At 42.6% G+C, this 25,307-nt stretch overlaps 1 protein-coding gene across 4 annotated transcripts in view; it reads right to left on the bottom strand.

Moving 5' to 3' along the window:
* Nucleotides 1–7,758: 7,758 nt before the first annotated feature.
* The window catches only part of prdm15 (PR domain containing 15), a 75,435-nt gene continuing 57,886 nt past the window's right edge, over nt 7,759–25,307 (bottom strand). For all 4 annotated transcript variants that reach the window (XM_084320033.1, XM_084320031.1, XM_084320032.1 and 1 more), the window contains 2 exons: nt 15,305–15,526; nt 7,759–8,741 (listed from right to left, as the gene is read on the bottom strand). In XM_084320033.1, the coding sequence (XP_084176159.1) occupies nt 8,208–8,741; nt 15,305–15,526 (756 nt within the window). In that variant the 3' untranslated portion in view covers nt 7,759–8,207. The remainder of the gene's footprint in view (nt 8,742–15,304; nt 15,527–25,307) is intronic.

Genomic DNA, 25,307 nt, shown 5'->3' with positions numbered 1-25,307 from the left:
CTTCAGTGTTCTGTGTGCGATGAGGAGGAGGAGATAGACCCGGTTTCTGCTAACCAGTTAGTGCTGAGGAAGTTGGAACTGGAGTTTAAGTTCGAGCAATTAAAACAGGCTGAGGCGAAACGTGTTCGCGTGCATGAGCTGGAGCGTGTCGACCGTGATTGCGCTGAAGCAGAACGTGGGCGTGTGCATGAGCTTGAGCTTAGGAGGCTTGGGGTAGAGGCGTGGGTGGTGCACCCTGAGGATAGATTCGATGCTACTAGGCACCTGCGTCTGGTCCCACAGTTTTTAGAGAAGGATGTGGACAAATATTTGTCTATGTTTGAAAATATAGCCACGACTCTGAGGTGGCCTAATGACCAGTGGACGTTGCTTCTCCAGAGCGCACTCACCGGGAAAGCACAACACGTTTACGCGTCACTATGCCCAAACACCCAGGATTACGCTGTGGTAAAGGCTGCGATCCTTAGGGCATACAAACTTGTGCCGGAGGCGTAGCGGCAGAGGTTTTGTTTTAACACACAGGGGGCTGTTTGTCAAGCCTGACTGTCCCAGTGCGGAGGGCAGGCAGAGGTGGAGCTCTGATGACAAACCGATAGCCTCTGGCAGTAGCAACGCATGTGGGGTTAGTGAGCGAGGAATGGGGGGGGACACTAGCGTGCGTTTTCATTGTGGAAGAAAAGGACACATAAAGGACAGTTGCTATGCTCTCCTTCACAGGGTTAACCGTCCTACCACGCAGATGCCGCAGATATCGTTGGTGGTGACACCCACTGCTAGGGGTAAAGGCATGGCAACCTATTTACCATTTATTAGCAGAGGGTTGGTATCATAGTGTAGACACCTGAATATGTCTAACAATAATTCAATGTGTCTAACTCTAATTCCTTGTACTCTACTGTGTTCATGATAACGTTGTGTAACTCGCTGACCAGTCTTGATTCTCCATCTCCTAATATTGACATTTAGTAGTGGGACATGGCACTGGACTGCCACCAAGGGGAGCTGGTGCGACGTTGGGCTGGTGACGGCAGGTGAGGAAGAGGCTGGCGGAAGGAGGGGCTCAGACAACGAGATATTCTCTTCGTCGTTTTCCATTGAAGCAAGCAGACGTGTGGAGCAGGAGCTCCCGATACTAAAGACACACGAAATACGACTCCTGCCACGGTGCGGGATAGTAACAGTTTAGCTTCCCAGTATAGTGCTTAGGGTACGTTTTAACCAAGAAAAAGACGTTCTACTGCCGGAGTGTGCTGTGGATATTCCACGCGCTGCGTTTAGTAAAGTATAGGCGGAAGGCTAGGGGGTCGCACTGACCCCAAGCTTAGCTTCAAGTATAGGCCTAGTAGCACAGTTAGCTCGCGCATCGCTCCACCGTCTCCCAGCCCCGCAGCGGACACCACAACAGACGTCGCTGGACCGCACCCGCCTCCAGCATTCTCCTAGCCGACAGCCAGTCCAGCTCTCGCCTGCCTAAACGTCAGCCCAGCCAGCCCCTTGCTATCACAGGTGACAACCACGGGACCGTTTGACGGCCATCTCGCGGCACGGACATTCGGTGCGGGAGCAGGCCAGCACTCGGTTGGTACACTCAAGCCAGGTACTGTTAGCGCTCCGAGCACTGGAACTTTATCGGCGAACATTCTCCTTTTCGAGAGCATGCCCTCTAAGGGCGAAGAGAATAATTACATTGAACTGGCACGTGCACCAGTGACTAGGGGCGCCCCGACGTTTGTTGTTTTGGGTAATGCCGGCTTAGATAGGATTTTTGTTTCAACTGTGGGCCCACTGTATTTTCTGGTTACATGTGTTGTGTGGTTAAGTTGTGCAGACCGCACGTGCGTATAATAATAATCATTCCCATTGAGTAGCTCGCGGAGCTCGCCAGTACCCTCTCTCTCTCTCCCTGCGGACGAGTGAAAAGTATATTAACCCTTCTACACGTGTAAGATCTAAGTGCCATGCATTGTGCCTTGTATTGATTGCATAACCAAACTTATATAAAAGGAGAGGCGTACAAATGGGATCAATGTGTGTGTGTCCATTAATGTGCATTACTGTTTAACCCCTTCCTTTCGATTAATGTGCATTACTGCTTAACCCCTGCCTATCCACGGCCTATGTATCATTGGGGCAGGTGTTCTGGACAGGTCTCCGTTCGTCAACAAGGAAAGGTACTGCTTTGGGGAGAAATTATATCATCTATCACTACTGCCACCGGGTGTGGGAAGTATTAGGGGAAGTGTGGGTGTTTGGGGAATTACTGTAAGTCGCCCTGGAGGGCAAGAAGGACCAGCGCAGCACCCCTAGGTTAGTAAACCCTAGGCCCCATCCGCTCCCTCTGCTAAATCCCAATTCTAATACCCCTACACTACAGTCGGGGACTCAGCCGGACCCAGATCTGCTGTGTTCCCACTACCTGGTGACAGTGCACATCTACTCTCATAAAGTAGGGATAATCCACCCTTCTACAATAGGAAGGTTCCTGTGACTATCTTAAGAGACACTGCTGCGTCTCAATCAGTTATCCGTAGGAATGTGCTACCCTTCGATAACAGGTCAAAAGCACATGCTGGGATAAGGGTCAGAGTTTTTGGTAGACATATTATGAAAATGCCGCTACATACTATTCATTTAGAATCGGATCTGGTGTCGGGACCGGTCGTGATCGGTGTGGATAACCGCTTCCCTGTCGAGGGAGTGTCATTAATCCTCTGTAACGATCTGGCGGGAGGTAAGGTGTTAATAACGCCGGCAGTCATTTGTGTCCCAGCAGAGCCTGTGGTGGCGGACGTTCTAGCATCCCCTTAACAATTGTGTGTATTGAGCCGTACTGTATTGTACCCATTCTGCAATCTGTTAAATAAAGTTTTCATTCATACATTCACAGAGAAATACACATAGCCTTCCTGGTTGTTCTTGAAGATTGCTGTTCCAGTTTGAATTCCCCTCTAAGGTTATATCTTTGGAGTCCCGCTCTCTCACAGAACATTTTCTGTATCTTGTCAGGAAGGCTGTGATGTACTGTATGACTCTGTACATGAACTGGGCGGTTTTGTAATCCACCAGGTCCTTTAATTTCAGGACTGAAACTTTTAAAAACAAAGAATTTGTATGTGCTTTTTATAGCTCTCATTGGTTACAATTCAGATTGCTCTTTTTTGGAGCATAACCAAAGAAAGTAGGTTGGTTTCATAGGTATTTCCCCACACCTCAACACAATAATTCAGCTATCTCACGACAAACCTACTGTATTTGTCAAGTGTGGTGCAAATTGGACAACGTATTCACAAGTAACATCTCTTCTTGTTTACCATGCCTTTCCCTAAATTTGATTGGATGTGGGTGTCGGCCATATGGTTTGACCAATCAAATATTTAAATAACACATTTAATGTTGGTCCATAGGTGCCATATACAGCACGTTTTGTGAGAATCAGTGGTAGTAGGGGGAAAGCCGGGATTAGAATAATAATAATTACATTAAATACAATCTGAAAAACCTCATATATATCCTTATATATAGCACAATTGTTGTCCACGAGGAGCCTGTATCACGTAGAGGTGGTAGATTATAGGATAATATATTGTTCATGACAAGATTAAGGCTCTTATGAGCATGTGGCTGCTTGAAGCATACATTATGCTTGAGGCCTGGGTGTGTTGTGTTACTCTTGGTTATTGTAGGGAAAGTTGACTCCAGGTAATATTCCACATAAGAATGCAGATTAAGTTAAGGTGATTGCAACTGCGTTATGTGTTAACGTCTATTATTGTTTACGCTATAATTATAAAGCACTGTTGGTTTTGCAGCCTTTATAACCTACAGTATGTTGGACATCCTAAAATAGACCAGGCTGCATTCTACTTTTCGATTTTACTATGAAATTAACGTTATTTGATCTGAAGGGTTAACTAGCGAACAAGCTCATTATTATTGTAGTGAGCTAGCGAGACAACCAGACTAATGGCATTCACAAACCACCAGAGATGTATGATAGCTTTTTAGCTAATATTTGAGTAGCCCACTTACTTACCCACTTGTAATTTCTTAGAATCCATATGCAGCTTAATTTGAGTTCATGAGAAATCATTTAGGATGTAACTCTGCTGATTGGCTTTCTGGCTTGTTCTTCTCCACCTCTTTACCTTATTATTCTATGATCATTTGTCAATTGAATATGCTAAACAACATCTAAATCATATAACTGCCACAGACATCACAGAAGGGTTAGTTTTGATTAACTTCTCAAATGGAATTGGTCTCACTCTCTACTGTAACTCCATTTGCATTTCCCAGAGAATGTTGCCCAACTTTACCTTCATAGGAAACTCCCTGCTTGAAATGGGCCTCCAAGTGGCTCTTCAACTTACTCAACTTTGTTGGTTTGAATAAAGATGCATCACAGAAAGGGCAGTGAAAGTGCTGGCAGCACGTGGTACATCTCTGCAGCTCCGGCAAAGATGTCCCATTTTGAATGGTGATATGCATCTAGAAAAATAAAGGGCCTAATTGGTCAAATTGAACGCTCTTATATGATTCCAGACATAACTTTGACCACAAGACCACCTGACATACCCACATATGTAGTGTCTTATGTAGTCTTATGCATAATTGCACATAGTTCATGTATAATATTGTAAAATAGCTTAGACATAGCCTACTTGCATAGAATAGTCATGTATAATAATTAGGGATGTCCGATGTTATCGGCCGATATCCGCATTAAAATGTGATATCGGAAAATATCGGTATCGGTTTTCAATTTTTTTTTCTTCACATTTCTATAGAAATGATGTCCGATATTATCGGCCGATATCGGCATTAAAATGTGATATCGGTATCGGAAATTAAGAGTTGGACAATATCGGTATATCGGTATCGGTAAAAAAGCCAATATCGAGCATCCCTAATAATAATGTATAATATTGCTGGCTGTACAATACTGCTGTAGGCCTATAATACTGCTGTTCATATCCAGTATACACATATTTACATTAAACATAATATTCACCATTCCTTAATTACCATCATACGTACCCACATCACATAGACTGTAGTGTATAGCATATAGCAAAAGTATACCGTTACCTTATATTTATGTAAAAAGTAAGGCAATTGAAATATAACAGAACTTAATCATAGTTAATTTTGTTGTAAAAATCTCCTATATTTATATTCATTTGTAGTTATTCAAGTGTTAGTTATGCTAACGTAACGTTACTTCCGTTCAATCCAGGAAGAGTAGTCTCACTTTGGTGTAGAGACTAATGGGGATCCACAATAAAACAGCCTCGTGCTAACCTCGTTCCCAGTGTTATCTCATCCGTGCACAGCCTCGTGCAATACTCAAAGAACCAATCAGATTGTTTCTCCAAGATGGCGGCGGTCTCTTGACGTCAGCGTGTATTCGACAATGTTCGCAGTCCAGTCGCAATACTCCAATTCAGCCATTGGGTGGGTGGCGCTGCTGAGCGGTCCTCACAGCGCGGTCCTGAGAGCGCTGCTCTGCAGCTGCATGCTTCTCGATTTAGCACCAGATTGTTCTCCTTCTCATTGCTAATTGGCTGCATTGACTGGTTGCACTTTACAAGTTTACAGTCTGGCGCAAAGCTTATGGAAAACCTACAAAATGTCTAGCTTGTAACGAATGCTATTTAAAATGTAATTAAATTAAATACAATACTTAAAACTAAATATACGTAAAAGTAAAATGACTGATTTTGAAAACCATAAAAAAAAATATATATATAAGGGCGGCTACGTGGTGCAGTGGGCAAGGCGCTCACCACGAATACTGGAGACGCTGGGTTCGCCTGTTCGAGCCCAGCGCTCCACATTGCTTTCAGTTTAGCTGGTCGTCCGTACTAATACACATTGGCAGTATTAGGGGGTGGGAAACTGATGGGTGGGGATCGGGCGTTGTGGACAGCGACTCCTACAGGTCGGTTGGTGCGCCTGCGCAGTAGAATCAGGAAGCGATGGGGGCGGTGCCCCTCCAAAGCGCAGACCCCTGACGCTGAAAGATCGCGCCGCCCAGGTGAAAAGATGTGACTGCTGTTACCTCGAGTATCGGAGGGGACTCGTGCTATGTATGACTTAGTCCACATTGCAGCCGGCTTGTGGGAGGCAAGAAACAGCGTTCGAGACAGGGGAGGGTTGAATTGGATGATACGAAATTGGGATGGGAGAAAAATAGAAAATGGGAGAAAAAGTGGATCAAAAAAATAAATAAATATATATATACAATTACACAAGCTACTCAATCACAATAATAATATATTCTTTAATGAGTAATTTTCACTCATTTGAAAATTATAAGGTTGGCCTAATGGTGGCTACAAGAAAGGTCATGGTCAAAATCAACAGGGTTCCTCCTCTTGGGGTAATGAATGTTTGCAGTGGACACATAATATTAGGGATGTAATTACCACCTACTAAGAACCATAGCTGATACAGTGTATAGAACCAATAATGGGTCTAAATAGATGTAGCCTATGTGAGGTACTGTTGTCAATGTGTTTGTCAGACCATTTGTTTCGACACCATTGTCATCATGACAAATTCTGGTACATTTGTGATATTAGGTGAATAAAATGTTGATTCTAATCTCAGTGCTGTATGAACAATAGCATTGTTAAGACCAACATGTAGCCCACATTCAAGGGAGCGCTACCCCTTCTTGTATTATTCTTATGCCCCAGGATAGTTCAGTCAATATTTGTGAAAATGCACCATTTCCCCCCTCCTTCCAGAAATCAGAGAAGTCTCTAATTTGTGATGTCACCTGGATGTAAAATAATAGGCTTGCTCCACAGACAAAAAAATGGGGCATGGACTCTTTGTCACAAATGTTAAGCTGAGTTCACACTCCCAAATGGAATTTGTATTAATACTACTAACCGGCTTTCAGAATTTAAACCTCATTTGGGTGTAAGAGTAAGAGCTCACATAAAATATTGTATGCACCACAAGGGTCTTACTGGCAGCCTGGATAGATCTGAGGACAACCCTCGGTCACCATTCTGAAGAAATAAACAACATTGAAGATTGATTTCTACAATATGAGTAGGCTTGGCCACAAATCAGAAGGTTGAAAGCACTGCAATCAGGTCTGTCCTCAACTAAAGAAATTCATTGTTGACAGTTAGTTGATTTCATCAACACATCTGTAAAACTGGACATGACTCATTCAACATGAAATTAAAATAAAATTCCAAAACGTCTAATCGACTAAGGTTTTAGTCGTCAAAAACCAAACCAACTGACTAATTAGCAGACAGTTGTAAAGGTTTTGTGAGTCAGAGAAGTGAATAATTACTAAGGTTAATTTTCATAACTGACTAAACAAACAGTCCTCAGAGGAAAATTGGATCCCTGGAAATAGAGTTTAAAGCTACTTGAAAAGTTACTATTTCATTGCGATTTACAAAGGCACGGCCTGCAATTATTCCAGGCTTACATTTGGTTCAGTGCCTGAATAATTTTTTTCATTTATGATAACATAAGATAGAATAATTCTATGAATTACCTTCGCAGGCTCCGCAAACAAACCCCCCTCTTCCGAAACGGCACAGTGCAGCTTTAACCCTTTCACTGCCACACTACCAAAGGGTTAACCCTTTCACTGCGGCAATACAGAAGGTTAACCCTTTCACTGCCACACGACAAAGGGTTAACCCTTTCACAACCACACTACAGAAGGTTAACCTCTGTAGTGTGGTTGTGAAAGGGTTAACTGCAACATAATGAATTCCTGCTTTACCATCTTATTCTGTCTGCTTATTTACTAAATATATGAACATGGGATTTCATCACAAGCAGCAGATTTGTGTTTGTATTTGCATGATGCATGTTTAAAAATAAGTTGGTAAGGCATTCACATGTTCCATAATTAATAATTAACTGGCTTCAAATGTAAATTGATCAGTTAACCGACAATATTTATGATCAAATGCCCTGTACATACATAACAATTTTGAACAGCTACCTTCAATGTGGTTTTGACAATATAAAATAAATGTATATACTGTATTTTTGGGGGGACACAAGACATCAACAACTTCCATAAAGCCAGATGAGGGATATATTAGGCATCTGGGTGACAAAGTTCAAAGTTCTTTTTTTTAAAAGTTCCATAAAATCTACTTTTCTACATAACAATTTGTACAAGTGTTTTAACCATGGAGGTGGCCAGCGCCTCCAGGTCTCTAGTAGCTGAACATCTGCTGTGCTGAGTCAGGCTGCTGCTGCTGCTGGGTGGGTGGAGGCTGGGCCTGGCCTTGCTCTGGGCCCTGGACCTGAGGCTCCTGACCGTCCCCTGGGGCGCCCTCCTGCACCACGGAAACCATCTGGGTGCTCTCGGCCGCCGGGACCGGCCTCCAGGCCAGGGTGGGACCCTCCAGCTGGTGGCCCATGGGGTTCACGAAGGTGGTGAGGTTGATGAAGTGGGCCACGGAGTGGGAGCCGCTTCCGCCGGGACCCACCGTCTCCGGGACCAGATCGGCGGGTCGGTTGTGGAGCACGGCGGAGCCACTGACGGTGTCGAAGGTGACGGTGAGGATGGAATTGTCCAGAGTGAGGGACCGATCGCCGGCTGTCAGGTGGCCCACAGCTACGGGCTGTAGGCTGGTGAAGTGGGTGGGGGCGGGGTTGATGATGGGCGTGACTGTGATGTTGGTCAGGCCCACAGTGTTGTTGGGGGAGGAAGCTGATGAGATGTTGGAGTCGGTCAAGACCACCACCTAGAAACAGCATCAACAACGGGTCAGTTCAAATAGTGAGGCACGCGGTAGAACCATCGACAAAATCACGATGAGCGAAAATTGTGCCAATGAAAAAGAAAGGAAAATACATGTCTGTGTTGCCATTTAAATTAACTTGTTATGTACTTTGTTATTAATTTATTCCAATTTTTTGCAATCTCATTTGATTACAATTCATAGGCAAGGCCACCTGATCTGCCCTGCGACCAGATTACCATTTTAACCCCTTCACTACCACACTACCAAAGGGTTAACCCTTTCACTGTGCCAATACAGAAGGTTAACCTTTCACTGCCACACTACAGACGGTTAACAGTCTGTAGTGTGGTAGTGAAAGGTTAACCTTCTGTAGTGTGGTAGTAAAAGGGTTAATTGACTTCTTTCGTGTTGTTGTTCAAGTGGAGTGCCTGGATCATCCTCCTTTTTCCATATGTGTTCATTGCTAAACTAAAACCTTTCCCAATAGCTTAGCAGACAAAAATAGAATAAGGATGTGGATGGACAATATATTTTTTTAGTTTTTAGCAATGAATTTGAGACATATTAAAAGAAACCTGGCTGCCTGCACTTCAAGGCGGTTGCTATGCAACATACACACTAACAGTAGACCTAGGACCATTTTCAGGCAAGAATGTAACCATCGAAATTCCAAATATGTTAGTCTAAATAACGCCTGTTTGGAAATTTGATGCAACGTTTTTGGAGATTGAGCGACTGCAACAGGACTGGGGTTGACACTTGCCCAGTTTAACTGAGAATCCCTGTTCAACGTGAGGTTTAACTATCGTAACCGATCGTCCTGCTATATTCCTTTATCTGTAATTCTGTCTCCCCAGTTAGTAGCTAGATTCATACATTTGGGGAAGTGGCAATAATCAAATAATCTGGATAAAATCATCGCTTTATCTGTCTGATTCAGAAGGTGCTATCGGACTTTTTGACCCTCTCTTGGTCCATATATGGGCATATTGTGTGTGGATTCCTCCTTTTAACTGGGCATGCATCAGCCCATAAGCATTGTACATTTGCTTACATTGTTGCTGTAAACACCCATCTTTTTTGTACTTTTATTTTACTATAAAATACATCACGATTGTCGTTTCATTTAAAGGGGAACTATCTTATAAATGGCCTTTTTGAGTGTTTAGCATTGTTTCCTAGCTATGTGAACTTATATTAATATGATCTATGTCTCAAAATTCTCATATTGGCGCATTCTTCCAATTCTCCTCTCACAATATTCACCCTCACTGAACTGAGTCGTTTGAAAATGTGCCTATATGTGATGTCATATAGTCACTGCTGCATGTTAATGTTCAGGCGAACACGACGGTGCACAGTGGTTTAGGTGGCACCTGCAGCCCAGGCTCAAAACAGCTCGAAATCTTGAGGTAGAAAAATGCTGTTTTTGAGGACTTGATTAGAAATACAAAACAATGAATAAAAAAAATATATATATTACAGAGGTGTTCCATAGACTCACAGGAATTGTGTAAAAGTGCCCAAATAGTGAAAGAAATAGTAAAATAGTTCCCCTTTAATTTCCTTTAAATGCTGTGGAATCAGCTACTGTTGTTGGTCACTGACAACAATAATAATACATACACTCAGCTATTCCAACTTGCGAAACCCTCCCACTCAGATTTCCTTTAACAGTGGTCCTTTCTCATGATTTGAGCATGATACCCCCCCCCCCCCCAGTGTCTTACTGTACGTTCAAATACAATGCGAAACAAATGTTCAAATACAACACAAAACCACATTTTGAGGCTGCGTGAATGCATAATGAAGTCAATTGAAAGGCGAGACGGAGAAAATACAGGTATATCTTCACAATGAATATGAAATAAGACTACTAAACTCCGCACCATGGGAGATCGGGCTTTCTGCTCATCCGCTCCCAGTCTGTGGAATGCTCTCCCTGAGCACCACACACTGTGGATGCTTTTAAAAAGGGCCTCAAAACTCTTTTTAATAGAGCCTTTTGTTGATTTTTATCTAGTTTTAGCTCCACACATTTTATATTCTTTTACCAGTTTTAGCCCTTCTTATTTTATGTTTTTTTTAAACTCTTTTACTAGTTTTAGTGTTCTTTTTACTCCTTACTAGTTTTAGTCTTGCTTATTTTATATTCTTTGTTTTACTCTCTTGCTAGCTTTTATGTTCTTTTACAATGTAGCACTTTGAGATTTGTTCCACAATTATAAAGCGCACTACAAATCAGAAATATATTAATAATTTGTATTATTATTAGCTGATAGAGTTGTGCCCTTCCTGATGACTTGTTGTACAGAACTTGTAAGTCGCTTTGGATAAAAGCGTCAGCTAATTGACTAAATGTAATGTAAATGTAAATGTATTACTATGAATGCTCTGTAGCCTATACTGTAGATCAGGGGTGCCCAACCTTTTTTGAACCAAGATCTACTTTTTAATTTACCACCTAGCCGAGAGCTACCAGCCAAAATTGTATATTGTAAGCAGTCATTTGAGGCTTTATAAAAGCAGCATAATGAACACAAATCTGTCAGTGCCGAGTCCGACCTCATCTTAAATAACAAACAGCATTGCTTGTTGTAGTTAACAAGGAGAGGCAGAGTTGATTTTGCAAAACAAAAACAATTTTTTTTCTTTTTTTTTATAATCTAATTTTATTAATCAAGATCTACTTGAAATCAGCCCGCGATCTACCTGTCGATCGCGATCGACTGGTTGGGCACCACTGCTGTAGATATTGAATAGGTTATATTTAGAAAAAATACATTTTTGTAAATGTCAACCATGCTAATGTTGAGACCAAAAGGCACTAACTAGGGCTCGAAATTGTGACAGAAATTGTATCTGTGCGACCTCAAAATATAATTGGGAGCATTCGTGCGACCTCCTCCTCCTCCCCGAACGCCCCTTTCGCTGTACATTCGCTAGTTTGTCTGTCACTCAGTATGTGCCAGTGAGTTGACAGTGACCATTCTAACCAATCAAGCGTGAGCTTGACGTTCTTACTAGGGATGCTCGATATTGGCTTTTTTACCGATACCGATATTGTCCAACTCTTAATTTCCGATACCGATATCAACCGATACAGATATATGCAGGGTCGTCCCCCCCCCCCAAAAAACGGAATAATTTGAGGTAATTAACACTTTGATCGCCATGCTTAAATTCATAATTTACCATCCTTCGCCAGCCCTATTTAATATGGAGAAGTTCCCCTTCTTTGCAGGGCTATAACTTTTTAAATTGTATTGCTAAATTGACATTACTATGGCCCATTCAACGTCCTATATCTATTGTTCAGGGTGTAGCAACGTTATACTTTTTCATTCACATATTCATACTAAAATACGGTCTAAAGTATAAGTATGTTTTTATCGTTTTCTGCAGCTTTCTCCAGACCGTGATTTATAGCTCCAAATGCATTATATTGATGACCAAATACAGTTTGATAGCAATCTGCGCGAGATAAAAAATTTCAACTGGACGTGCTTCTAGAAGTTACTAAGTATGATCTGATGATGACCGGATGGGGGGGGGGGGGGGGTCGTTTATAATTCCGTGGCCAACGTTATATGATTCATCTAGTGTGGGTGATATGATCATTAGAGCAGTTAGTATCGAACACATTGAAAAATAACGCTGAATCTTACTGTAGCTTCCTCGCGCCGTTGGGCGATGAGCGTGGAACAGAAATGTTCCTATTATGGGATGTACAAATATGCGATCCATTTCCAGGTTGTATAATAGTATATACGTCCAAATCATGTTGTTTATCGAGTTATTGGTAACGGATTGCTATCCGTTGTGATCAGCTCGAGTCCTGAGACTATTACCGAGTGATCGGACCGAATTGAAATGAGCACCAGCTTCCACTTCCTGTTTCCGCCCTGGGCGATCCGCCAATCGGCCACCAGATGGCGCTCTTGAACCGTTGGAGAGTTGAGAGGGGCTCAACAGTACATCGCATGTCTCCGGGGAAGAAATATGATTTCGATCACAGATTTTTTAAATATTGATATCAAAGACGTGGTCCAGCGTCTTTGGCAGAATGAGCATGGCGGGGAAAGACGTGTTCCAGCGTTTTTGGCGATTAAAGTGTTAACATTACATATCTCTTGTTGTGGAATTAACACAACATTATGCATACTTTTGACAATAAATAAAATCAGAATTTGTTCTTACTTGCTTGCCTGGGTAAATAAAGGTTATAAAAAAATAAATCTTTTTATTTTTTTTAAAAACAGATACCGATATTTTCCGATGTCACATTTTAATGCCAATATCGGCCGATAATATCGGTAGGCCGATAATATCGGACATCCCTAGTTCTTACCTTTAATGCTGATTTTAGATTGGTTCAGTTGACGCAGTGCCCTCATGGCCCCTCCCCCTCACAGACCCGTCTTGTCACAGACCAGTCTCATTAGCACCAAAGATAGCAAGCGTGCAGGTCCTCTTTTAACATCACTAAAGCAACGATTAAACAATGGCCCAGTAAACTATTCACTTTAGTTTAATACACGAGGCGTTGTCTAATGTTATCTAGCTGGCTAGCTACTGATAGCTCATAACATCATTGAAATTCATTTTTGCAGCTGTGGCTAAAGTTAGCTAGCTACCAGTGTACCATCCATCTGCAACGGACTTAATTAACACTTTGATCGCCATGGTTAAATTCATAATTTACCATCCCTAGCCAGCTCTATTTGTCTATGGAGAAGTTCCCCTTCTTTGCAGGGCTATAACTTTTTTAATTCTATTGCTAAATTGACATTATTATGGCCCATTCAATGTCCTATATGTATTGTTCAGGGTGTATCAATGTTATACTTTTTCATTCACATATTCATACTAAAATACGGTCTAAAGTATAAGTATGTTTTTATCGTTTTCTGCAGCTTTCTCCAGAACTTGATTTATAGCCCCAAATGCACTATATTGATGATCAAATACAGTTTGGTAGCGATCGGTGCCAGATGAAAAATTTCAACTGGAGGTACTTCTAGAAGTTACTACGTATCATCTGATATTGACCGGATGGGCGAGGGGGCGTTTATAATTCCGTGGGCAACGTTATACCATTCATCTAGTGTGGGTCATATGATCATCAGATCAGTTAGTATAGAAGACGTTAGAAAATAACGTTGAAACTCACCGTATCTTCCTCGCGCCGTTGGACGATCAGCTTGGAGTAGACAGTTTTCGATTATGGGATGTTGATCCTGATGAACCATTTCCAGGTTGTATAATACTATATACGTCCAAATAACGTTGTTTATTGAGTTAGGGCGAGCGATTGATTATCCAGTGTGTTGAGATAGAGTCCTGCTAATGATCGCGAGTGCCCGGACGATTTATGGATGAGCACTTCCTGTTTGACGAGTCACTTCCTGTTGGCGATCTGCCGATCGGCCACCAGATGGCGCTCTTGAACCGCTAGAGAGTTGAGTGGAGATCAGCAGTATATCTCAGGACCCCGGAGGAGAAATATGATTTCGATCACAGATTTTTGAAATATTGACATCAAAGACGAGTTACGGCGTCTTCGGCAGAATGAGCATGGCTAGGAATGACATCTAAACACGTCATCGGCGATTAAAGTGTTAAACACTTCATGGAAACGGAGTAACGTTAACGTTATGTCGAGTTCATACTACACTACACGTATGAACTCGACATAACGTTACTCCGTTTCCATGAAGTGTTTAATTAGCAGCAATCTGTTGTTGAATATGTAACGTTAATGCTCCGTGCATTGCATGGACAGGAAGCCGCCATGCGAGGACAGGAAGACGTCATGAAATCGTTGTAGTCATATTGTAGTCTTTTAGTCTTATTAACTCAAAGATTTTAACCAAATAAAAAGCAGCAGCACTATTGCATAACTGAGTCATGTTTGCTATGTATTTCTTTCTTTAGGGGAGTAGGACATTTTTGTTTCACAGTTTTAGCATGATGTTTTATAGATGGCTAGGTTAAACACAGGTTTTAGTTTTTAAGGGGGGGGGTTTGATTTGATTGAAGTTTATTTCAAATATGCAACACAACAAACAAACATCAAGTACAGATATAGCCTACATATATAGATATATATAATTTTTTTTCCTAAATAATAATAATCTAAAAGAACCGTTAAGAGTATCAGCAAAGTACCGAACCGTTAAGCAGTATCGATAAGAGTAGTAGTATCGATAAAATCCTAACGATACCCATCCCTAACTGTTAGTCGTTTTTTTTATCAATAAAAAAAAAGGATTACATTATATATTGTTGGTGCTCCTTACATTTTGGTGGGTGCTCCTACATTTTTGCTGGTGCACCCAACTTTTTGAAGTTGGGAGCACCAGTGCTACAAAGTAAACATGTTAATTTCGAGCCCTGAGCATGTCTTCTCACCAACTGCCAAACCCATGGGAGTAAAGTGAGACAATATTTCTCTTTGCGTTGTATCTGAACGTACTGTTCTAAAAGAACACATTTCACCACAGTTACCTTGACATGATGGCTCACACAGTTCCGTTCAGTGTAAATCTAGGCGTGTGTACCTGTTGAATACTTTGCACGGCAGAGCTCGTCTCCGTCTCGTCGCCCACGATAACAGAGTGGAACTCTGTGATGGCGTTGCTGTGCCTCGAATCTGTGAAGTCGACGTACTCGTCCGATTCGGACAGCTCGGGCTCCACCACGGGTTTGTGTCTCTTCTTGGGCTGCCTGGAGGGCCGGCTGGGCCTCTCCTGAGACAAGAGCTTGTCCAGGGTCAGAGTGGACTGCAAAAGGAGCGAAGGACATTTAAACATCCAGTACAAAGATGTTTTTTTAATTCAGTCATAAGTTGCTTATTGTTTCTCCTTTGATGCACCTGTCAATGCAATAAGTTTGGAATGAGCACGACATCTCAAATAAACACCAGAGTTGGTTGACCTATGAATCGCTGTACTCACCTTTTTAAATGTATCTCCTTATTTAATTTTTTTATGTCTTGTTATCCGTTTTACCTTATTTTAATTTTTTTTTTTTTATCTTTTCCCCCCTCCTTTTTCCTCCGATTTTCTCCCCTCCCAATGTTAGTCGTTATGCCAATTCCCAATCCCCTTCCTGGTCGCTGCGCACTTACCCCCCACAGTCGGTCTGGGAGAGTGGAGGCTATCACATGCTTCCTCCGACACACGTCTAGCCAATCAACCGCTTCTTTTCACCTGGCAGCGCGGACTCTCACTGAGAGCGTGTAACGTGTGGAAGGATCACACTACCGCCCAAGTTAGATCCTATCCGCGCTTAGCAGGCGCCCCGACCGAACTGTAGGAGTCGCTGTTTACAACGACCCGGACCCACCCCGCCAGCTTCTCCCACCCTCTAATACTGCCAATTGTATTTGTGTGAACGGCCAGCCAAGCTGGTGACAACCCCGGAGCTGTGAGCTGGATTCGAACAGGCGAATCCAGCGTCTCCGGGGTTGGTGACGAACGCAATCTCCGCTACGCCACCTGACCGCCCCTTTTTACCTTATTTATAAAAAAAAATATTTACTCTTTTTTCATATTTTTTTATTACCATTATTATAATTTCTTTCTGAAACAGTTTGTTTGTCTGTCTGTCACTTTGTTTTGATGTCTGCTGTCCTTTGTGTTCCGTTTTGTGTTTCAAATGGAAAACTTTCAAGCACATATCATTTTGTAAATGTTGGTTGCACTGGGAAAAACTCAATAAACAGAGATATATATATATAAAATTAAAAAAAAAATACGTTTCTTATTGTGGAATATAACACATTCGGGGCCATTTCGATTAGACAGGCCCCACTCTAGGAGGCCAGCTTTTCATTACAACTTTTCACTGTGCGTGAGGTTGTTTGTAGAGCTAAATCTATATTTTATATTATTGCTATGTGTCCATTGTCATTGTGAATTGACAGTATAAACCTTCCCTTCAATATGCCATAAAGAAATAATTTTTTCATCAATACGTTCCCGTTTTATAGCGTCGTGAATATGAATGTTATATCGGAATGGTCTGGGATAATTCCTGCAAGGCTAGTTATAGGGCGCTAAGCTAATAACGTTAAATCGATTGACATTTCGGCCCTACACAAGCTAGAGTTAAAAATCAAAATGCATATGATCGGGGCAGGGGAAGTCGTTTCTGATTATTGATTGCAACAACATACGCTGACCGGGTGGATGGCTATGAGAACAAGGCCCGATCAGGCTGAAATTGACGTCAAATCGCTCTTACCTGTGGCCGGTTGTATTCCAAAAAGAATTTCCCAGTTATTTGATCGCCATCTGGTAGATCGATATGTCCATTGGCTGATGCTATATTCCTTTACTGCATACTGAATTCGGCGTCGCAAAAAGTATTCCAGGCGAACTGGTGAAGCCATATGGTGAAGGCTGAGAAGTGGCTAGAAAACTATTCTCGTTCCCACCTCGGTGAATTACACAATTTTCACTCTGGGTGAAAGATATATTGGTGTAGATTTAGGAACAAAAAGTTCTCGATTCCCGAGTCAGCATTGCCTGCGGCTTGGGCCAGTCATCATACAGGAAGTATTGGGGGCAGCGTGAGCCTCCCACGCGTTACTCCTCGCCACTGAGAGTCCATGCTGTCTGGTGAAAAGATGCGTCAGGCTGCCTCCTCGTGTACCGGAGGGGACACGTGATGCAAGGCTTCTATCCTCACTACAGCCGACCAGTGGGAGGCATAGTCTAGCAACGTTCAAGACAGGGGAGGGGAGAATTGGAGGGGAGAATTGGCTATACGAAATTGGGATGGGAGAAAAATAGAAAATAAGGAGAAAAAGTGGATAAAAAAAAAATTACAAAATAGCCCATTTTGCGCAATAATTTTTTTAAAGTCGGGACTAGATCTTTCCTCGCAAACGGATGCTTGTCACCTCTAGTTTTATTTGACGCAATTGGTGCAATTTCGGTCACGTATCTGGCGCTCTACCAATAGCAGCTCTCCTTGTTGCCAAGTTACAGACAACAAGAGATTTGTGTAAACAGTAATAATGGAAGCAACTGAAAGGCACTGTACTCATCGACGAGTACAGAAGACAACGAAAATGGAGAAAAAACACCTTCTAAAGTTCGCAAAAAGGTTTCGAAACAATGTTATATGCATCTCACGTCCGTTCAGAAAGAAAGTGTACAAGATTTTACACAGACACAGTGGGATAGATATAGAAACTCCGTCGAGCGGAGTAGATAATCGTATCATTGCAGATACATACAAACATTGTTTAGAGATCGAGTTTGCCAATGTTCCGGGGATGCTGGTTTTCACGCTACTTGCTGTAGGCGTTTTATCGACAAAAAACACTTGGATACAGCTGCGAAACGGGCTATGTGTTCTGCAGCTCAAGATATGGATGCAGTAGAGCCAGAACTTACAGAACATGGCTCTACAAGTGAAAGTCCTCTGAAGAAACTTCGATCCAGGACAGGCTTACCAGCTTTTGTCTGACCTGTACTTCCAGTCTTGTGCATCATTTGCAAGAAAAGGGACAAATATGTGACTGTGAAGGGCAAACGCAAGAGGGACCATCTATCTATGGCTGAAACATTGTCTGCAGGTATGAAAAAAAGCCTAGCTACACTAATGTGAAAAATACACTATTTGATGCTGTGCTGAGACTGTATGTAGTTTTACTACTAGTTATCTCATAGTGATGTTTAAAGTATGTTAGCTTAGGGGGGGGGGGGGGTGAAGCCACAGTCTCCACAAAGTCTGCAGAGATTTAACACAGATTGACATAGATAACATCAAAGAAATTCTCAGTCCCAACACACACTCATGTCATTTTCCAATTTTATTTAAAGGCCTGTTGCTGAGAGCTGCCCAGGTGAAGCAAGACACCAGCCTTCTTTTGCATATCCAAGACAAAGACTGTGTGGCCATGGAAGTGCGATATCACACAACCTGTTACAGGGAGTACACCAGATCCTTGAGGCCTCAATCAACTGCAACAGCCTCAATACTTGTATCAAAGTTGGTGGTCATGAGGACAGGCGTAGGCCTGACCATAGCCCCACCCTTTCCCTTCACATCAATCCATGTATTACTACCTTCCATAATCCCTTTGCACTGCTCGACCACAGACCCCCTCATCAGGCCTTCTTCCCAGATAATCATCAGACTGTTGACACAATCATTGAATGGAAAGGTATCACTGTTTACTCACTGATGCACACAGTGGCACTACCAAGGACATGGCTTTTTGGAACATTGTTTTCCCTGCATTGGCCACACCCCATATGGCAAATGTATTACGTTTTCCCATCTCCTTCTTAGACCAGAGGTGGAATACACAGCAATACACGGTGCTGCCAGCTGTGTGGAGCAGCTGGCAGCACCGCTCCAGCATCTTTTCAACCTCTCCCCGAGGCTGGAGAGGGTGCCCCAGCTCTGGAAGACCTCCTGCATTGTCCCGGTGCCCAAGAAGGGACGACCCAGCACCCTCAACGACTACAGGCCAGTCGCTCTGACGTCACACGTCATGAAGACGTTTGAGAGACTGGTCCTGCAACACCTCAAGCCCCTGGTGCGTGACTCCCTCGACCCCCTGCAGTTTGCATACCAGGCAAACATCGGGGTGGAGGATGCCATCATCTACATGCTCCACAGAGCGTACACGCACCTGGAGAAGCCGCGCAGCTCAGTGAGGATTATGTTCTTTGATTTCTCCAGCGCCTTCAACACCATCCAGCCGTCACTGCTAGCGGAGAAGCTCTCCGCGATGCAGCTGGAGCACGACTTGGTGGCCTGGATCAAGGACTACCTCACTGAGAGGCCGCAGTACGTCAGACTAAAGGACAGTCAGTCTGACGTACTGGTGAGCAACACCGGCGCCCCCCAAGGAACTGTGCTGTCACCCTTCCTCTTCACCCTCTACACCTCAGACTTCTGCCGCAACTCAAGCGGGTGCCACCTGCAGAAGTTCTGAGACGACTCCTCCATCGTAAGCTACATCACCGACGATGATGAGGAGGAGTACAGAGCCCTGGTGGAGAGCTTCGTGGGGTGGAGCGAGAGCAACCAACTCAACACCAGTAAGACCAAGGAGCTGGTGGTGGACTTCCGGAGGGGCAAGAAGAGGCCCCCCCCGATTCCAATCTCCATCCAAGGGGTGGATGTGGAGATGGTGGACTCATAAGTTCCTTGGGGTACACCTGAACAATAAACTGGACTGGTCGGATAACACAGAGGCCCTCTACAGGAAGGGACAAAGCAGGCTGTTCTTCCTGAGGAGACTCAGGTCCTTCAACGTGTGCAACAGACTGCTGCAGTCTTTTTACCAGTCTGTAGTGGCCAGCATCCTTTTCTATGCTGTGGCATGCTGGGGAGGCTACATCAACTCAAGGGACACCAACAAGCTCAACAAGCTGGTGAGGAAGGCTAGCTCCGTGGTGGGAGTCGAGCTACCTAGACTTGAGGTGATGGCAGAGAGGGGGATGATAAGGAAGCTGGCTGCCATCATGGAGAACCCCTACCACCCCCTCTACGACGAGCTAGTCAAGATGAGAAGCTCGTTCAGCCACAGACTCATTCCCCCCGACACTCAACTAACCGCCTCAGACAGTCCTTCATACCAGCGGCCATCAGGCTCCACAACAGTGGGCAGCGACTAGCAGCCTCCAGGCTCCACAACAGGGGGCAGCGACAGCGACTGCTACCAGACATTGACCTGGGACTTATAATAATAATAATAATAATAATAATAGATTGAATTTTAAGAGAGAAGCGCCTTTCTCAGACTCAAGGACACTGTACAAGGAAAGGATGGAAAAAAATAAAAGTAAGTAATAAAATTGAAAAAATATATATAATAAAATACATAAAAGATCTGTGTATAGTAACAACAAGAAAAAACAAATAAGATAAGAGATAAAAATAAATAAAAAGAAAGGAGGCAAGTTCTGTCCAATTGGATGAAGTGGTTAAAATTAACAAACAAACAAACAACAAAACAAAACAAAACAACGGAATCTGTGGCTTAAAAAGAGTCAGGGGTGGGCTACTTGGGAGCGGGGCCGTGTTGCGTGAAGGCAAGTGTGAACAGGTGGGTTTTTAGCTTGGTTTTGAAGAGGTTGATGGTGTCAGAGCCTCGGATGAGGGGGGAGAGGGAGTTCCACAGTCTGGGGTCTGCTGCAGCGAAAGCTCGGTCTCCCAGTGTGGAACGCCTGGTGCGGGGGATGGTGAGGAGGTCGGAGTTGGAGGATCGGAGGCCTCGTGCTGGAGTGTAGGGGTGGAGTAGGTTGGTCAGGTAGGAAGGGGCCAACCCGTGCAGGGATTTGTAGGTGAGGAGGAGGATCTTGTAGGGGATTCGATAGTTGATGGGGAGCCAGTGGAGTTTTTGCAGGGTGGGGGTGATGTGCTGCCAGGGTTTGGTGCGCGTGAGGACCCTCGCAGCAGAGTTTTGGACGTACTGTAAACGATCCAGAACCTTCTTGGAGGCACCAAGAAGGACTCCGTTACAGTAGTCGAGGCGGGAAGTGATGAAGGCGTGAATGAGTGTTTCCGCTGAGGTGTCGGAGAGTGAGGGGCGGAGGCGGGAGATGGTTCTGAGGTGGAAGAAGGCGGATCTGACTTATAGGAACCCAAGGAGGACAACCTACCTTAGGCTTACTGCACCTTATGTGGATACTGTGATACTGTGAATAATGTATATTTCAGTGGATACTGTGATACTGTGAATAATGTATACTCAGTAGATAGTAAATTATAACACTACCTTATGCATACTGCACCTTATGTGACACTGTGAATAATGTGAATATTTTCTTCAGCTAGTTAGATAGTAAATTATATTGACCAAATTGACCTAATTGTTTACACTGCCTGTGTTGTTTTTACTACCTGTACCCCCCTCCCTCCCCCCCATGCTGCTATGATGCCTGAATTTCCCCAAGGGGATCAATAAAGGAATATCTTATCTTATCTTAAAAGTAATCAACATCATACCCCTGATAACTAATGATACCAGCTAGGACATTCGGACGGGGCATTTGACACTGATCTCTCCACACACCTCACTCTTTACTAATTTTACTCTGTAGTGTATATTGTATATATGTATATTGAATATTCCTCTTTACTTTACTTTTTACTTACTTACTTTTTTTACTGTATGAAGCACACTCTCAGGGGCTCATACAGAACCAAGCATTTCATCGTAAACTACCTATTTGACTATTTACTATATTTTATTGTGATAAATAATAAACAAACTTGAAACTTGTGTATGTATGTGACGAATAAACCTCTTGAATCTATTTTTGTACCTGCATTCTATTTTGTCTTTAACACTTTGAGTGCCAACGACGAGATTTCTCGTTAGTTCATGCCAACCGTTCAGTGCCAACGAGACGAGAGATCTCGTTTTTTATTTTTTAATGAGCTATTTCCATTCATATTTCATCAATCTAGCCTCACGTTACCACTGGAACTCTCTCTGAGCTCCATTGGGAAAATACCGCCCCCTATCGTCTCTCCGGATGGTACTGCACCCCTTTGGATTGGATTGAATGAAACGGATGGAGATTTTTTTTTTTACTTACTTACTGTCAGACAAGTAACCCGAGACGATCGAAGTCATTGCCAGGCCGCAGAACAGCTGAGAATGTATGTTTCCAGTACCCAGCGTTGGATGAATAAACGCGATCGATATTTGGAATGGCGATCAGGAATTGGAATAATTTTTTTGGAGAACATCTGAGGTAAGGAATCGATTTGACCAGTCTTGGGATAATCAGAGCTTTTTTCACATATATATCAACGTGGGCCCTATGTGTGTGTGTGTGTGTGTGTGTGCTTATCAGGAAATGGATAATAGATTTTTCAGCCCGCTTCTATAGCGTGCATAAGTACACATATATTATCGATAATCTAGCGTTTATTTGAAAACGATTCATAAATAGGCCGAAAAATTACAACGTTTTTTGTGTATTCCAGTATATTCCAGTAAAGGGCGATTATCACAGAATTTTCTGGAACTTTCATAAAACGAGCGTTTTTCAAAATGGTATAAAACGGAAATGAACAGATTAAAAAACAATCCGTTTCGACAATGTTGACTGCAAACAAGTCATTGATAAGCGACGGCCATATTATACACATAGCCATAATTTAAGATATATTTTATGCGTTCGCAAATATGAGAGCTCTATCATTGAAGTGGGCGTTGGCACGCAACAGGGTTCCGGGGCACCGCATGGCTGGCACGGAAAGTGTTAAATGGAAAATAAAAAGGTTAATGAGTAACTTATTGATTTGTAAATTGTTTGACATTATTCCATTATTCCAAATTAATTATTAATTAATGTCATTATACTATCCACTGAACTGTTTTGTGTACGACCTCGATCTTTAGAAAATTGTACCAGCATCTTTAATATTGCAGGTTGGGAATCACAAAGTAAAGTGTTTTTGATACAAATGTGCTGCATGCATCACGGATTGTGTGTTTATGGAGGTTTATTGAATAATTGCCCCGACAGGACGTCATGCATCGGTGTGTGAAATGCTGTGTTGTTGGTGTAGATAGAAGGCGATATGATTTAAATGTACAGTATGGTTAATAACACGAAAGTTATCGCCCGTTTCACAGCTGTATTCAATCGATTGCCTATATCAAGTAGCGTATATGCATACAACATTGTTTTGAAACTATTTTGTGAGCGTTAGAATGTGTTTGTTGTCCATTTGCGTCGAGATGTACTCCGTGAATGACACGATAACATCACGCTACCGTTTACACAATCTCTTGTTGTCTGTAACTTGGCAACAAGGAGAGCTGCTATTGGTTGAGTGCAAGATACGTGACAGAACTCGCACCAATTGTGTCAAATAAAACTATGTGGTGACCAAATATCCGTTCGCGAGGAAAGATCTAGCCCCGACTTAACCATTATGATTGCGCAAAATGGGCTATTTTGTCAATGGAGAACTTTTTGTTCCTAAATCTACACCAATATATCTTTCACCCAGAGTGAAAATTGTGTAATTTGCCGAGGTGGGAACGGGATGAAACGATACAGCCTTCACCATACGGCCTAATAGCTTTAGGCTAACAGAAAAGTCCACCCGGAGCGAAAAAAAAAGTGACACCCGGTCTGCAACAGGGGAAACTGCATTCTCGAGACAGCACCAATACCAGGATGTGGCCGGTACTGCACTTTCGGAGTCCCAATATGCATTTTCCAGCCAAAATACAGCTCTGTGACATATTAAAATGGAATAAAAGCAAAAACGAGCTAAACACGTATATATACACGTGGTTGGCCCCGAACCAGTTAATGTCATAAGTATATTCTTTTCAGCTTCAGATGTATCATTTGTTTGTTATAAGTGTTTTAGGTCGCCCTCTCTGAGCACAGACAACTCTCAGTAAGCTGAGGGGGCATGGCCTTCTGTTCACTACTATATGGAGGTGTAGTGGTTACATCATTGCTGTTTCCGGCCGGTCCACTTCGCTTGAAATTGCAATGTATTTCCAATGGACCCATTTCTAAATCGTCTCGTTTAAAACAAATAAAGCATGAACATTGGCATGGTGTACCTTTCTGTGTGTATTCATCCACAATCTATAGCTCAACATGAAAACATTTGCAATTAATCGTAAAAGTAACGTTTATGTTTTTGTTCACTGAGGAACTACACTTCACTTTGGCGCTGCTGACTGACGTCACCACAGCATAGACTCCTGGCTGTATTAGGCGACAGCACTGGTAAGTGTAGTTCTTTTTTAACGACAAATTAAACAACCTTATAACTAACTTTATTTCAACCAAAAATGCTTAAACAATAATGTTAGTGATAGAAGGGAACTCATTTTGTGCAAAAATGGAAAGCTTGCCAATGTTCATGAGGCAGAATTATTACAATAGCCGATAATACATTTTCCCAATGATAAATCCCTATACGGGTGGACCGTGCGGGAAACTAAAGTGACGTCAGACTACACCTCCCTATAGATCAGGGGTTCCCAAACTTTTCAGGCCAGGGCCCAGAAAATAAGGCGTCAGAGAGCCGCGGCCCAATGGACATCGTCAGGCTTTTTTTTTTGCCAGGTGACCGATTTTTTAAGCCAAATATCACTTCAATCCTATTAAGTTAGTTCAAGTTAGTTATTCATTTATATGTGCTATTTATGAGAGGGCTAACTTGTTGCAAAATAATAATGATAATAATAATAGCCTCATTAAAATACTATTGTTGCTTCGGTTGTTTTCAGCGTTTTATGTGCATAATCTGTTATTTAGTTTGAAATGTTCGTTGAAATAAGTAGATTTTTCGTTTTGTTTATTTATTAAGTTAATATAAAACCATATAGTCACATTTTAGAATACAATAGAATACAATTTTAGAATACAACTAGAAACACTGTCCTGGCCTGCTTCTAAGTTCAGTGGCCTGACATATATAAAAAAAAAAAAAAAAAAAAAAAAAAAATATATATATATATATATATATTATTTTTAAATCTTGCGGCCCACCCGTGGCTGCTCGCGGCCCACCTTTGGGTCGCGACCCCGACTTTGGGAACCA

Source organism: Notolepis coatsorum (assembly GCF_963971535.1).
Source record: "Notolepis coatsorum genome assembly, chromosome: 8".
NCBI lineage: Eukaryota > Metazoa > Chordata > Actinopteri > Aulopiformes > Paralepididae > Notolepis > Notolepis coatsorum.
The sequence above is the reverse complement of the archived record's forward strand: the minus strand, read 5'-3'. Positions and strand labels throughout refer to the sequence as shown.